We start from the raw sequence: 16749 nt of genomic DNA, 5'->3' as shown, positions 1-16749 counted from the left end.
CTCTCCAAGAGAGAGGTGTGACTGACTCTCACAAGCCGCGATCTGACACGTGGCGGACTGCTCCCCACAATAGGTTTTAAGATGTAAACACCTGGCATGCAACTGACTCTACCCCAGCCCGGCGTGCCTTTGTTTTGCCTGCCTGGCAAGCACCTGTCACCTTCCCAGCAGTAGCCTGCTGTCAGAAGCACCACACTGACGGCGCCCCAGCCCCGCAGGCGCCTTCAGTGCATTTCCTTGCAGGTGGTGCGGGATCTGTGAGCCCCACCCCAGGGCAAAGTCAATGCCAGCAGCAGGAGCGGGCTGCAGCCGAGGCCAAGCCCAGTCCTGTTTTGGGATTGTCAGCGGAAGGTCCCGGCTCCGCCTCTCGCGCGCACCTCCCTCACCCCCAGCATTGGGAGCCTCCGCGTGTCCTGAAAGGTGTTCCGGGTCCAGGGGATCGCCGCCCACCTCCCCGTCCAGTGTCCATTGAGTCACTGCGGGAGACCCCCCCAAGTTCAGGCCGGGATACCTAGGAGCCCCTCCCCCTCTGGAGCCTGGCACGGGCACCGGCGAGAAAGCCCACCTCTCAGGCGCTGCCCGGGAGCCCCATGCTGCTCTTGTGAAAGTACGGAACACGGAAGCGGCCATGAAGCGATCGTCCTATTCCGGTAAGATCGCGCTGTTTTCTGAAGGCAGAGGGGCAACGACACGGGGTTCGGAACGGCCGGGCCGGGGTGGCCAAAGATATACCTGTCACTTCACTCTCCTTTTGTCACCCTCTTATTTTTAAATAATCCTGTAAATCAGCATGCATCCGCACACTTCTAATAGGTTAACCTGTTTGCAAAAAACATACTTTCTCAATCTACTCTGAAGGGGTAATAAGCCTCTTAAACACCTGGCCTCGACCTCAGTCCCACGCCAACTGGCTGAGAGTTACATTTAAAACCAGACACTGCATGTTGTATGGTATGTTGGCGCTATGTAGCGCCTAAGTGAGGAGAAGCGTGCCTCTGGCATGTGTTTCTAGGAGTCGAGCTAGATGGTTTGAAAGAGGTCCGTAAAGTTTAGCCCGGTTCGGGAGGAGACAAGGTGCCCAGAGGAGGGAGCCCATTTGGGGTGCTGGTGCCTGGCGGAAGAAGTGTTGCCGGGCACCGCCCAGCGCTAGTAGAGTGAATGGGAGGATCGGTGCCAACCTCAGTGCGGGAAATTAATAAAAACCTACCGGGCTTCTGTAAACAAGGAGAGATGCAGCTGTTATAAGACAACTTTAAACAACCTGCTGTGGACAGGTACCCGAGCACCAGCAACACGTACACGAGTGGTCAGTACACGCGTGAGCGTCCATAGATTTTATGCTGCATAAATACAACATTTACCCACATTATTCACACCTGGTAATCATGTTCATGTTTTTGTAACACATTCAAACTTGACAGCAGCCTAACATCTATCAAAAAGTGTGAATATTTTTCCGAGGCAGCAGCTGCACACAAAGAGCCGGAAAACACAGCTCAGTGGGTTCGTGCCTCTGCTGTAGAGATCTATCTGTGCTTCACAGATTTGAATCCCAGAGGAGCTAACTCGGTCCTTTTTACTTCCAGGGTGGGTAACATGAGTTAAGTACAGGCCCGGCTCCAGGAATATTTATTTGGGTGGGCCAAGGGTGCATTTGGGTGGGCCACTGCGGGCTCGATTTGTCGCATATATGTCTGAGCAGGCCTGCTTCAGAGCCCGCCTTTATCACTTCTTAGTCTTACAAGGCCCAGTAAGACGCACTCTTTTCCAAATCTCTTTCTAAATATGATCACTCTCAAAAAGTGTTTTTTCCATGTAATGTTCCTTTGATGGGAAGAGGAGGTTTCTAAGGTGGGAGTATCAGGCAAGTGACACTACTCGGGCTCCCTCTGTGCGAGCCTTCACGGAGAATCCCTCTTCATTACTACCTCAACCTGACCCCGGACTCTGCCACGCACTCACTTACAGGTTTGATTATCCACTACTCCTCTCCAGTGCACCTTATCTCACAGCTAACCTTGGGCCCCAGCACCATATCAGGCACCATTGGGCTCCATTTTCATTTTTCCAGGTAAAAATACTAGTAAAACCACCTTCAAACTTAAAATATTGAATGTAGCAGTAAATATAATTACTACGCACTTTAAAGTATGTTCCAGAGTAGCCCTTATGGCCAGACTGCTAAATAAATAAACAACAACAGAAAGGCCATGACAGGGCTGGCTTTAGTGCTGATGCAAAAGTCTTTTTTGGTGCCACACCAATTACCTCTTTCTCCGTAAATACCTTTACAACCACCTTCCAACAGTGATCCTCATCTCTCCGTAGCCCCCCCCTCATGACCTCCTACTCAGACTCCTTCACTACCACCCTCCTCCAGCGCCACTCATCTCTCCGTAGCCCCTCCCTCAAATGCATTTCATGTGTTGTATAGCGCTACTCATACCAGTGTAGGGTGTCACAGTACTTTACATCACACACACATTATACAGAGACAATCAATCATGCAGGTATGTAAATCAGTCTGCAGGGAATGTCACATAAGCCATTGAGGATTACAAGGTGCAGGAATCACGTCATCCATACTGGTGGGCAGTATATTTTAAGAGGGTTTGGTCTGGGAAAACACAACTGTAGGATTTAAAGAGTATTCCATGAGGGTCAGCTTTACTGATAAAAATGTATATCTGCCCCAAAATACTCATTTTAGCAACATTAAAATAATGAAAGACTGAGGAAGTTCTAACTATATCACAAAACAAAAAAAGCAAAGTTCTAACTCTACCATTCATGTTTATATGCAGCGCTTTGGTGACAGTTCATTGGTCACTGTTTTATGTTAGGGTTATAAATTCTGAACTGCAAGTAACACAAGGATCTCTGTGAAAAAGGCAGTAACCCACTGAGCTTCCACATAAAATACAGTTCATCTGCATTTAAAAACGACTAACAGACAAATGATTGCTCTCCAGCAGGATCATTAATCACCCGGGTTATCTGGGTATTTTCTACTGTCTTATTGTTGTCCTGCGTCAGCCATGATAATGATAAAAACTGTTCAAATTAAGCACACACTGACTTTATTTATTAACTGTACAATACATTTAAATAATTAAAGTAAAAAACATAAAAGCAAACAGCTAAAAAATAACCACTGTAAAAAATATGAAGGCATCTAATAAAGTGTAGTTACTGTGCCACGAAGTATGTGTCCTGCTGGGCCTGTGCAGATTTAAAAAAGAAAAACAAATGGTAACACATTCTCTTACCTACTCCATAAAACAAACTTTGTGTCACAGCCTGATCTGATAAGCAGCTGCAGGGGTCAGGAAAGGTGAATAGGATAAAATAAACTTTTCTCCTGCACCGCATAGAAAATGAAATATCTACACAGCAGAACAGTAGGCAAAAGGCGACCGTTGTCGCCTTTCGCCAGTGGAGATGAAGGGGGTTCAAAAAATAAACAAAGCCTTGTTAACATATCAATGGTCTTTTAAAGACCTGTAAAGTACTCGGGTGCGGCTGGATAATCTCAAGAACGGTCTGTGTGTGTGCGCGCCAGGAAAGCTGTCTCAGCCCGGGCGCAAACACACACAGACACCCTTTGAGGTCACTGCCGGTGTGCGCCTGCCTTCAAGCCCTTACTGTGAGGGCCAAGGCTCCTGTTTGGGTGGGCCAGGCTCAAGTTTGGGTGGGCCTGGCCCACCCGGCCCACCCTCTAGAACCGGGCCTGGTTAAGTATAAGCTCCGTCAAGCCTAAAGCAGCACGCAGCACAGAGCACCGCTGGCACAGGTGGCCATTGGACCCTGGCAGCTCTTACTGCAGTGGTGTAAGCTGACAGGGCCGAAGCACAGGAGATCTTTAGAGCCCACTATACATTTCTCCGTCAATGTATAGGCCCTCCTTTACTTATGCTATTGTGAATTTTTCAGAATGCAACTACAACAAAACGATCAGGTGGGGACCCAAGGGAATATGTAAAGACCGTGCTCTGGATACATTCCCTGGCAGTACATTAATAACACAAGAGTACCAGAGGGTCTAGCCAAAGTATAGTAGAGGTGCAGATAAACCCCGGCAAAGGTGGCTTATTGAATCAGTTTTATTAGAGTCAGTCTTTTGAGTTTAGTGCCGGGGTTTATCTGCACCTCTACTATACTTTGGCTAGACCCTCTGGTACTCTTGTGTTATTCATTTTTCAGAATGCTCACACTACAGCACCCGACCAATCACAAGGAGGCCCGCCTGGGAGGTGAACAAACTACACGAAACACCATTTTTCAGGACTCACCCCGTGCCACACAAAATGACTACTGGTCTGTAGATAAATAAAGACACTACAGACAGGCCAGTGTCTTTGACAGTTTGTACGACGGAGGCCGTCAGCCACGTTTGCTTCCTCAGGCTGTGCTACTTGGTGTCTTCCTTGTTGGCTGTTCTGTTACATCTCTCTGAAGCTTCTACACTTCCCCTTAGGTAGCCCTACAGCACCTCTCAGTAGGCCCTGCTGCTTCATCTCTATAGGATAATACCACATCTCGAAGTAGGCTTCAAACGTAATCTCTCCATAGGCTGCGCTGCTTCATCAGTCTGTAGGCTGCAATACTTCATGTCAAGTCGATTTAGGTTGCAATACTTCATCTCTCTCCTAGGAGCAATGCTTCATCTCTCTGTTGGTTGCAATACTTCATCTCTCTCCGAAGATCAATGCTTCATCTCTCTGTTGGCTGCAATACTTCACCCTGCTGTTTGCTGCAATGCTTCATCTCTCTCCGAGGAGCAATGCTTCATCTCTCTGTTGGTTGCAATACTTCATCACTCTCCGAGGAGCAATGCTTCTCCCTCTCTGTTGGCTGCAATACTTAATCTCTCTCCGAGCAGCAATGCTTCATCTCTCTGTTGGCTGCAATACTTCATCTCTCTGTAGGCTGTAATACTTCATCTCTCTCAGAGGAGCAATACTTCATCTTTCTGTAGGCTACAATACTTAATCTCTCTGTAGGCTGCAATTCTTCATCCCTCTGTAGGTTGCAATGCTTTATCTCTCTGTTGGCTGCAATACTTCATCTCTCTGTAGGCTGCAATACTTCATCTCTCTCAGAGGAGCAATACTTCATCTTTCTGGAGGCTACAATACTTAATCTCTCGGTAGGCTGCAATACTTCATCTCTCTGTAGGCTGCAATACTTCATCTCTCTGTAGGCTACAATACTTAATCTCTCTGTAGGCTGTGATGCTTTATCTCTCTGTAGGCTGCAATGCTTCATCTCTCTGTTGGCTGCAATACTTCATCTCTCTGTAGGCTGCAATACTTCATCTCTCTCAGAGGAGCAATACTTCATCTTTCTGGAGGCTACAATACTTAATCTCTCGGTAGGCTGCAATATTTCATCTCTCTGTAGGCTGCAATACTTCATCTCTCTGTAGGCTGCAAGAATTCATCCCTCTCCTGGGAGCAATACTTAATCTTTCTCTTGGGAGCATTACTTCATCTCTCTGTAGGCTGCAATACATCCTCCTACTGTAAGCTGCGCTCCCTCATCTCTCTGTAGGGTGCAATACTTGACCTCTATGGAAGCTGCAATAATTCATCTCACTCTCTGTAAGGTGCAATAATTCATTTTACTGCAGCATGCAATACTTCATCACTTTGTAGGCTGCAATTCTTCATCTCATGTATGGCTTAAATACTTCACCACTATACAGGCTACAATAATTCATCTCACTGTAGCATGCAATACTTCATCACTCTGTAGGCTGCAATACTTAATCTCACTTATGGCTTTAATACTTCACCACTCTATAGGCTGCAATAATTCATCTCATTGTAGCATGCTATACTTCATCACACTGTAGGCTGCAATACTTCAACCCACTTATGGCTTTAATACTTCACCACTCTATAGGCTGCAATAATTAATCTCACAGTTGCATGCTATACTTTGACACTCTGTAGGCTGCCATGCTTCATCTCACTTATGGCTTTAATTCTTCACCACTCTATAGGCCGCAATAATTCATCTCACATTAGCATGCACTACTTCATCACTCTGTAAGCTGTAATACTTTATCTCAATTATGGCTTTAATACTTCACCACCCTACATGCTGCAATAATTCTTCTCACTGTACTCTGCAGTGCTTAGTCTCTCTATAAGCTGCACTACTTCTGCTCTCTCCCTGGAGCAATACTTAATTTCTCTGTAAGAATGCAATACTTCATCCTGCTTAAGGCTGCAATACTTCAGCACTCTATAGGCTGCAATAATTAATCTCACTGTAGCATGCAATACTTCACCTCTCTGTAGGGTGGAAAACTTCACCTTTCTGTTTGAAGACTGCATTGGTTTGGTTTAAGTTTGATTAATATTTTCTAGCAATAAAAAGAAGTATAAAAACTTCACCTTTCTGTAAACTGCGATAAATTATGTCACTCTCGGTAGGCTGAAATAATGTATCTCTTTCTAGCATACAATGCTTCATCTCTCTGTAAGCTGCAATGCTTCATTTCGCTTATAGCTGCAATACTTCACTTCTCTGTAGGCTGGAATAATTCATCTCAATGTAGGCCGCAGTGCTTCATCTCACTTAAGGCTTTACTACTTCACCTCCCTGTAGGGTGCAAAAATTAATCTTACTGTAGCATGCAATACTTCATCACTCTGTAGGCTGCAATATTTCATCTCACTTATGGCTTTAATACTTACCACTCTATAGGCTGAATATAATTAATCTCACTGTAGCATTCAATACTTCATCACTCTGTAGGCTGCAATACTTCATCTCACTTATGGCTTTAATACTTACCACTCTATATGCTGCAATAATTAATCTCACTGTAGCATTCAATACTTCATCACTCTGTAGGCTGCAATACTTAATCTCACTTATGGCTTTAATACTTACCACTCTATAGGCTGCAATAATTCATCTCACTGGAGCATTCAATACTTCACCACTCTATAGGCTGCAATAATTAATCTCACTGTGCTCTTCAGTGCTTAATCTCTCTGTAAACTGGAACACTTAATCTCTCTGTAATATGCAATACTTCATATCTCTCCCTGGAGCAATACTTAATTTCTCTGTAGGCTGCCATACTTCATCTTGCTTAAGGCTGCAATACCTCACCACTCTATAGGTTGCAATAATTCATCTCACTGTAGCATGCTATACTTCATCACACTGTAGGCTGCAATACTTCATCTCACTTATGGCTTTAATACTTCACCACTCAAAAGGCTGCAATAATTCATCACACTGTTGCATGCTATACTTCATCACTCTGTAGGCTGCAATACTTCATCTCACTTATGGCTTTAATACTTCACCACTCTAAAGGCTGCAATAATTCATCTCACTGTAGCATGCTATACTTCATCACACTGTAGGCTGCAATACTTCATCTCACTTATGGCTTTAATACTTCACCACTCAAAAGGCTGCAATAATTCATCACACTGTTGCATGCTATACTTCATCACACTGTAGGCTGCAATACTTCATCTCACTTATGGCTTTAATACTTCACCACTCTAAAGGCTGCAATAATTCATCTCACTGTAGCATGCTATACTTCATCACTCTGTAGGCTGCAATACTTCATCTCACTTATGACGTTAATACTTCACAACTCTATAGGCCGCAATAATTCTTCTCACTGTAGGCTGCAACACTCCATCTTGAGGCTTCTATATTTCATCTCTCCATATGCGGTATTGCTTCATTTCTCTGTAGTCTGCTGTACTCCATCTTTCTGTAGGTTCAATTCTTCATTCCTTTGTAGACTGTACTACTTCATCTCCGTATGTTGCAAAGCGACCTCTCTGTCTGTAGGCTGCCATACTTCATCTCTCTATAGGCTGCAATGCTTCGTCTCTGTAAGCTGCAATGCTCCATCTCTCAGGCTGTTACAGACACATATCTCAATGTAGGCTGTAATACTTCATATCTCTGTACATTCCAAAGCTTCATCCCTCTGTAGGCTGCAATGCTTCATCTCTCTAGGCTGCAATGCTTCATCTATCTAGGCTGCAATGCTTCATCTCTCTAGGCTGCAATGCTTCATACCTCTGTAGGCTGCAATGCTTCATCTCTCTAGGCTGCAATGCTTCATCTCTCCAGGCTGCAATGCTTCATCTATCTAGGCTGCAATGCTTCATTTCTCTTGGCTGCAATGCTTTATCTCTCTAGGCTGCAATGCTTCATCTCTCTAGGCTGCAATGCTTCATCTATCTAGGCTGCAATGCTTCATTTCTCTTGGCTGCAATGCTTCATCTCTCTGTAGGCTGCAATGCTTCGTCTCTCAGGCTGTAACACACACAAATCTCAATGTAGGCTGTAATCCTTCATATCTCTGTACTTTGCAAAGCTTCATCCCTCTGTAGGCTGCAATGCTTTATCTCTCTAGGCTGCAATGCTTCATCTCTCTGTAGGCTGCAATGCTTCATCTCTCTAGGCTGCAATTCTTCATCTCTCTAGGCTGAAATGCTTTATCTCTCTGTAGGCTGCAATGCGTTATCTCTCTAGGCTGCAATGCTTCATCTCTCTAGGCTGTAATGCTTCATCTCTCTAGGCTGCAATGCTTCATCTCTCTAGGCTGCAATGCTTCATCTATCTAGGCTGCAATGCTTCATCCCTCTGTAGGCTGCAATGCTTTATCTCTCTAGGCTGCAATGCTTCATCTCTCTGTAGGCTGCTATGCTTCATCTCTCTAGGCTGCAATGCTTCATCTCTCTAGGCTGCAATGCTTGATCCCTCTGTAGGCTGCAATGTTTTATCTCTCTGTAGGCTGCAATGTGTTATCTCTATAGGCTGCAATGCTTCCTCTCTCTAGGCTGCAATGCTTCATCTATCTAGGCTGCAATGCTTCATCCCTCTGTAGGCTGCAATGCTTTATCTCTCTAGGCTGCAATGCTTCATCTCTCTGTAGGCTGCAATGCTTCATCTCTCTAGGCTGCAATGCTTCATCTCTCTAGGCTGCAATGCTTCTTCCCTCTGTAGGCTGCAATGCTTCATCTCTCTGTAGGCTGCAATGCGTTATCTCTCTAGGCTGCAATGCTTCATCTCTCTAGGCTGCAATGCTTCATCTCTCTAGGCTGCAATGCTTCATCTCTCTAGGCTGCAATGCTTCATCTCTCTAGGCTGCAATGCTTCATCCCTCTGTAGGCTGCAATGCTTTATGTCTCTAGGCTGCAATGCTTAATCTCTCTAGGCTGCAATGCTTCATCTCTCTCACATCCTCACGAAATTTGACACAATTCCCCGGGATCGCTCCCTGGCGGAATTATTAAAGTGTAAATCTGGCTCCCCCACAGACCCCTGGCCAGCCAAACAGTACAAATCCCTGGCGCCCCTGCTCAACCCCATTCTCAATGACATCTGGAACGACTCCCTGCAGACGGGCATCTACCCCGAATCCTGGAAGCACGCTCCATTGGTTCCCATCCTTAAAAAACCCAATGCCGACCCTAATGAACCAGCCAACTACAGACCCATCTCTCTGCTCCCCGCACCTGCCAAAGTGCTTGAAAAGCTAGTCCAACAGCAACCGGCCAAATTCTTTGAAGCCATGGTACTTTTCACGACTCACAGCACGGGTTCAGACCCGGATACAGTACCGAGTCAGCACTCATTGAGATGGCTGACTCAGTGCGGTGGAAAATGGATGAGGGATCAAGGACGGTGTTGGTGCTGCTCGACTTGTCGGTGGCATTTGACACCGTCTCCCACCCCGTCCTGCTCGAGCGTCTCCACGCAAAAGGAATCCAAGGCAAGGCGTTGGAATGGATTGCATCCTTCCTCTCAAATCGGACACAGGCTGTGTTCACCCCCCCCCCCGTTTACCTCCATCAGTCGTCCGCTCAGGTGGGCAGTCCCTCAGGGCTCCTCCCTGAGTCCCCTTCTGTTTAATGTTTACTTCTCCCCTCTGGCGGAGATTATTGCCCAGTCAGGAATCAAGGCCACGTCGTATGCTGACGACATTCAGCTTCTGTTTTCCTATGACATCGTCTCCCAGACCACTTTCGACCCCTTAAAAGATTGCCTTCGCAACATCGCCCGCTGGAAGGACAGCAACTTCCTCCGGCTAAATGCCGAAAAAACCGAAGTCCTCTTCTTTCAGCAGCCTTTGCCACTGGATTTCAACCTTTGGTGGCCCGTGGACCTAAGTGCAGCCTCTATACCCAAGGACTCTGTCAAAAACCTTGGAGTCAGATAGGACTCTAGCGATACATTTCAATCCCAAGTCCAGACGGTGTCCGCAGCATGCTTCTCCAAAATCAGGATGGTGAAAAAATGTATCAATTTTCTTCCCAGCCATACGAGGAAAACAATTGTTCAAGCTTTAATCACGTCACATCTAGACTACGCCAACGGCCTGTACATAGGTCTGTCTTCTGGCCTACTCCACCGTCTCCAGACAGTCCAAAATGCCGCAGTCCGCCTGGTCTGTGGCATCTCCCTACGAGAGCACATCTCTCCCTACCGGAAAAAACTACATTGGCTGCCAGTCCAAAAACGAGCAGAATTCAAAGCTCTCACACTCTCCCATAGGGCAAAAAAAGGAAAGGGCTCTGCATATCTTGTCTCCTGCCTCCGCCCCTACAGTAATGCTCGCCTTCTCCGTTCTAGCTCTAAACATCTCCTCGCCACACCTAGATTAAAAAAAACACGTTCTGGAGGGAAAACCTTCCAAGTCTCCGCTTGATCTCATTGGAACAGACTTCCCATCTCCATTCGGATGATACAGGAAGAATTCCCCTTCCGTAGAGCGCTCAAAACCTTCCTTTTCTGCTAAAAATTTCTCCCCAGTTTCTGATCCAGCTTAATTGGGGTAGCTGTGCGCTATATAAAATTCACAAATAATAAATAATCTCTCTGTAGGCTGCAATGCTTTATCTCTCTAGGCTGCAATGCTTTATCTCTCTGTAGGCTGCAATGCTTCATCTCTCTAGGCTGCAATGCTTCATCTCTCTGTAGGCTGCAATGCTTCATCTCTCTGTAGGCTGCAATGCTTTATATCTCTGTAGGCTGCAATGCTTCATCTCTCTTGGCTGCAATGCTTCATCTCTCTAGGCTGCAATCCTTCATCTCTCTAGGCTGCAATGCTTCATCTCTCTTGGCTGCAATGCTTCATCTCAGTGTAGGCTGGAATCCTCAATCTCTCTTTAGGCAGCAATGGTATTTCTCTTTATAGGCTGCAATACTTCATCTCTCTGTAGGCTGCAATGATTCATCTCTCTGTAGGCTGCAAAGCACTATCTCTCAGTAGGCTGTAACACGCTCATCTCGATGTAGGCTGCAATGCCTCATCTCAGTGTAGGCTGGAATCCTCCATATCTCTTTAGGCAGCAATGGTATTTCTCTTTATAGGCTGCAATACTTCATCTCTCTGTAGGCTGCAATGATTCATCTCTCTGTAGGCTGCAAAGCACTATCTCTCAGTAGGCTGTAACACGCTCATCTCGATGTAGGCTGCAATGCCTCATCTCAGTGTAGGCTGGAATCCTCCATATCTCTTTAGGCAGCAATGGTATTTCTCTTTATAAGCTGCAATACTTCATCTCTCTGTAGGCTGCAATGCTTCATCTCTCATTTGATTGTAGCTCACTTCATCTCTTTGTAGACTGTGCTACATCACCATACGGTATCATGCACCACTTCATCCCGCTGTAGGCTTGAACTACTTCATCTCACTACTATCTCAATGTAGCCCTTGATTCTTCATCTTTCTAGAGGCTCTGCTACGTCAGATCGCTGTAAGCTACTATACTTCTTGTCAATGTAGACTGCAGTTCTTCATCAATGTAGACTCTAGTGTGCATTCTTTTTATGGGTTGCAATACATCTCTGTAAGTTGTACCACTTCATCTCTCTATTGGTTGCAGCACTTCTCTCTGTCGGGTGTGCTCCCTCCTCTCTAATACGTCAGTAATAAGTCACTTTTCTGTAGATCCTGCTCCTTTATGGATGATGGTTACAATCCTTCATCTTCCTTTAGGGTGTGCTACGTCCTCTCTCTATTTATTGTAATAAATACATCATTTCTCTGCACAAGTTGCAATTCTTAATTTCTCTCTCTAGGACTCGCTACTTCCTCTGTATGGTGTAGTGTGTCTCTTTTCTGTAGAACATCTCTCTCTGGGTTCCAGTTCTTTCTGTCTCTCTCTCTCTCGTACAGGTGACACTCTCTCTATATATTTTGTAATGCATTACTTCTCTATAGAACATGCTCCACCATTTCTCTGCAAGTTGCAATTCTTCATCCCTCTCTAGGGGAGCTAATTCCTCTCCCCATATGTTATAATACATCGCTTCTCTAGAACAAGGTCCTTCATGTCTCTGCAGGTTGTTTTCTTTCATCTCTCTTTATAGGCTGTGCTACTTCAACTCTCTGTAGGCGGCAGTACCCTATTTCTTTGTAAGTTGGTCTACCTCATCGCAACATGGGCTTAAATATGCCATGTCTTTATAGGTTACAGTATTACATCTATGTACTAATGGCAGATTGAGCGCTATACAAATGTCACTTAACAATAGCAGTAAATTCTGGTATTTTATCTTTGTGTGGAACCTGTGCTATCTTTCTTCCTGCGTTGGATGTGCTTCCTCATCTTTCTGTGTAGGCTCCACTACAGCATGTCTACATGCAGTGTGTGCTACTGTTTGACCACATAACCTGCACTGCTTGTTCTCTCACTGCAGATTGTGCCATTTCATCCACTGTCTTTGCTTTTTGTGGGTTCCTCTATATCCTTATGTTATATCTCACTCCTCCTTGCGTTTTCCTTCTTCTTTAAGCGCCCCATTCATTACCACCTCTGTGTTTATAGAGAAGAAATATATATGGTTAGGTCATAGGTTCCATGGAAAAAACATTTTTTGTTTTCTTAATAACTCTGGTGCTGTTTAATGAATCTGCACAAAAAGTATTTAAAAAGTGCACTCATTTTGAATTCTTTATGGAAAATATTTGTGCAGCTCCTTAAACGGCAGGCGTAAAAATGCATTTTCTATTTTAACTCCCATCAGATTATCTGCTCCTCAGTATAGAAAACACCAAACTTGGGGCATATTTACAATGAAGTGACGGAGTTCAGCTTTAACCGTCCTGGGGCTGCACCATATTTACAAAAATATAGTGCAGTCCTGCATTTTCCCCTGCGCTGGCGCTAAATTTAGCAGTCTAGCACCAAAGCAGGCATCCTTGCACCACAGTGCAAGGGTGTCTGCGTTGAGGGGAAGATTGTTTATGTGCACGAAGGGCTTTCTTCCTGCATATAAACAATATTTAAAAGACGTTTTGTAACTTTGATGTATGCTGCTTAATGCTTAACCCCTTCACTGCGGGGGTTATTTTCCCGCTGTGCTGGGGGGGAGGGGGGCGCGCAGGGCGCCCGCATGCTAATGACGAGCTGAGCTCGTCATGAGGCACGGCGCTCCTGTGATCATGACGAGCTCAGCTCGTCACAGGTGCATTACCTGCCGTGGAACGCTCAGCACAGCAGGGGAATTATCCCCGCATGCGAGCGTTCCACGGCTCATGACGAGCTCAGCTCGTCATGAGCATGGAAGAGGTTAAAATGTAATTTCTTTCTCTTGATTGTTTATGTGCAGGAGGGTAAACCTTCTTACACATAAACAGAAACTTTTCTGCACATGAACAATCAATTGCAATTTGCTGTTTCTATGTGTGCTACACAATGCATTACACATGGAAACAGCTAAAACGAGGAGAAATAACGCGTTTCTGCTTGTTTCACCTGTTTAACACCATGTATTCCCTGGTTTCAATGTTGCTGCTGCTTCCTATTTACGCCACCTTTGTAAATAGGGGGAAGTATCAAAATCAAGGGTGTTGTGGTGAAACTCCCACAGCAACACCGATTGCCCGCCCCTTTCACACTTAGGGTGCCTTATTTACAAGGCAGCGTTAAGCCACATTAAGTGGCTTAATGCTGCCTTGTAAATAGGGCGAAGCCCTTGTCGCCATCACAACGACACAGAAAGTGACGTTGTGGTGGCAATAGGCACTTGTAAAGATGCCCCCAAGTTTGGTGTAAATCTGTTTTGTTATCGAGAAATGAGCACTGAAAAAGTGTTCAGGTGTGGGCAAGAATAGGTTACATTTTAGAGATATCTGGACCGTTAGTTCACTGCTCTTCTGCAGGTTTGCGATTCCATGGAGAATGTGCCTGTAATCCAGGTAAAAAGTAAATAAAGGCACGCCATTGAATGAGGCAGTTTTTCCCCCTGTCATTCATTGAGTATTTGTCAACTAGACTTGTAAATCCTCCAAGCTCTGATTGGCTGGCTGTCACAGAAAAAATGTACATGGCATTTGCCTCTACCCATTGCAGTGCATCAAGTACCGTTTTGCTAACAAATAATACATAAATAAAAGGGCAAAAGGAAGCAGAGGGAATCTATCCTGACCAGTATACCCATGTGGGGAAGGGGGCTCAAATGTAACATAAATATAAAATAAAATGATTTAACCCCTTTCATGCTGATGACAGCCCCCGTCCGTCAGGCAACACGGTGGGCGTGTGCTGATGACGGCTGGGGGCCGGCTGGGGGCCGTCATGAACCCGCCCACTCTTCAGAAGTGCCGCACAGGCGCAGAATCGCGGCCACGCCCAAGGGGTTAATCATAGGATTCATGAATGTCAGCACGTTATATTTTTATATAATTTGTGAAGAGTGAGAGTTAATGATTTAGTCACATTGAAATTGTGTTGCCTGTAATTTATGTAATCAGCCTTGCCCAGGTTTCTTTTTCACATTTGTCTTTTCCCTGTCAGGGCACTAGTATCTTGCATACAGGGGGCCCAGCTCTTTTTCAAATATAACCTTACATATATCATCAATGCTGACATGTCGAATAACATCCCTGATGACAGGTTGAATTGTATCATCGATGACATCACAGATAACATCCTGAATAAAATCTCTGATGACATCATTCATCACAGTGTTGTTGGCATTAGATTATGGCCAGGAAAAAATTGAAAAAAAGGCCTACAGCTGTATTTAGCAGAGGCTAACTGCAAAGGGTTGGGCACGTCAACTAGTTGTACACTGGGTTCTGCTGCTAACTCTGCTGTGTAGTCCGGGTGCAGCAGGCATTGGCCGCTCACGAATGTCTTGCGGCAAAGGATCAATCTACACAGGCAATCGTGGAGAATTTCAGTTGTTGTTAGGTTTTGTTTTGTAACCATTACTGCACTTACTTGCAATGTGCTCTACCACTTTTACTATAGCCACTGCCTTGCTCAGATCCCGCCTCTTAGTAAGTCATTTCTTTTGCACTTCTGGTTATTAGTACAACTTCCTAACTGATCACGAACCAGTAAGTCAGTAAGTGTACCTAATTCACAGGTCAATGCCACATTATGATGTACTGACACATAGGCTTTTGCCCTGTAATGGTTATCCTAAATTCTATTGCAAAAATTATGGCTTTCTAAGACAACATTTATTTGTGGGCTAAATAGTATCTGTAGCATTTTACCGCCTTGTAATAGACATTGCTAGCATTACCACCTCTAATCTGGAATTTTGAAAGCTATCATAAATACTGCGTGCGTGTATGCCTAGTTAATGCAATAGCGCATTTTGAGTTCTTTATAGGGAATGTTTTTCACCATCAATTGTTATCAAGTATTGGTCAGCTGCTTCCACTTCTTTTTCTGTGAGAAGTGGGAGAATGCGCCCCTCCCACTACTCCCACTACTCAAAGAAAAAGTGGAGGTTGTGATATGCTGGTTGCCACCATCCTGACTTCTTAACTTCACCAAGGACATACCCCCAGATTCATCATTGTCATTTTTTGCGAGTCCTTAATAGTGATTATTAAGGAATCGCTATTAAAGACTCGCAAAACGGGATTCATGTAGAAATCGCAATATTATTTGCGATTTCTTCAGCTTCCTTATTTGCGATTAGCAAATTGCTAATCGCAAATAAGGAATGACTCCCCATTCATTCCTATGGGCCTAAGGCCTAAGGCCCATAGGAATGAATGGGGAGTCATTCCTTATTTGCGATTAGCAATTTGCTAATCGCATCGCAAATAAGGAATGACTCCCCATTCATTCCTATGGGCCTAAGGCCTAAGGCCCATAGGAATGAATGGGGAGTCATTCCTTATTTGCGATTAGCAATTTGCTAATCGCAAATAAGGATGCGATTTCAAGGGTGCCAGGGGTGTCCAAAGGACATGTGTGTGTGTAACATACAACTTAGAAAAATGCACTAAAGTGCATTTTTCTAAGTTTTCGCGAAGTTACACTTCGCGGTAAATAGCGGCCCCATATTGCGAAATCGCAATTTAAAAAAGGTTCATGAATAGCATTTAAAGAATCTCTAATTGAGATTCCTTAAATGCGATTCTTCGCAATATAGCGATTTCTAGTATAGCGATTTTTGCATTTGGGATGATGAATCCCAAATGCAAAAATTGCGCTCGCAAAGGGCCAGATTCTCAGAATCTGGCCCTTTGCGAGCCGATTTTAGTATGATGAATCTGGCCGATAATGTTTTCCCAAGAAACTATCTATAACAATAATTCAGTTTAAGAACGTGGTGTCCTTTGTCGATGCACTGCATTGTGCACTGTGCTCTTCTTACTGCTTCAGACTGCCATATTTTGGTTAATGCTGCACCACGCCATATCTCGAGATCACCATTTCAGCAACCTGCAGTTATCAGCTCATTTGGCCCAACAGGGAGGTCACAAAAATAGAA

General features: G+C 44.8%; 1 protein-coding gene across 1 annotated transcript in view; it reads left to right on the top strand.

Moving 5' to 3' along the window:
- Nucleotides 1-259: 259 nt before the first annotated feature.
- SEPTIN9 (septin 9) overlaps nucleotides 260-16749 on the top strand; it is a 992168-nt gene continuing 975678 nt past the window's right edge. The window contains exon 1 of the mRNA XM_078654633.1: nucleotides 260-650. Coding sequence (XP_078510759.1) covers nucleotides 629-650 — 22 coding nt within the window. The 5' untranslated portion in view covers nucleotides 260-628. The remainder of the gene's footprint in view (nucleotides 651-16749) is intronic.

This window comes from Lissotriton helveticus, chromosome 7 (genome assembly GCF_964261635.1).
Source record: "Lissotriton helveticus chromosome 7, aLisHel1.1, whole genome shotgun sequence".
NCBI lineage: Eukaryota > Metazoa > Chordata > Amphibia > Caudata > Salamandridae > Lissotriton > Lissotriton helveticus.
Note: the sequence above shows the minus strand (reverse complement) of the source record. Positions and strands in the feature narration are given on the sequence as shown.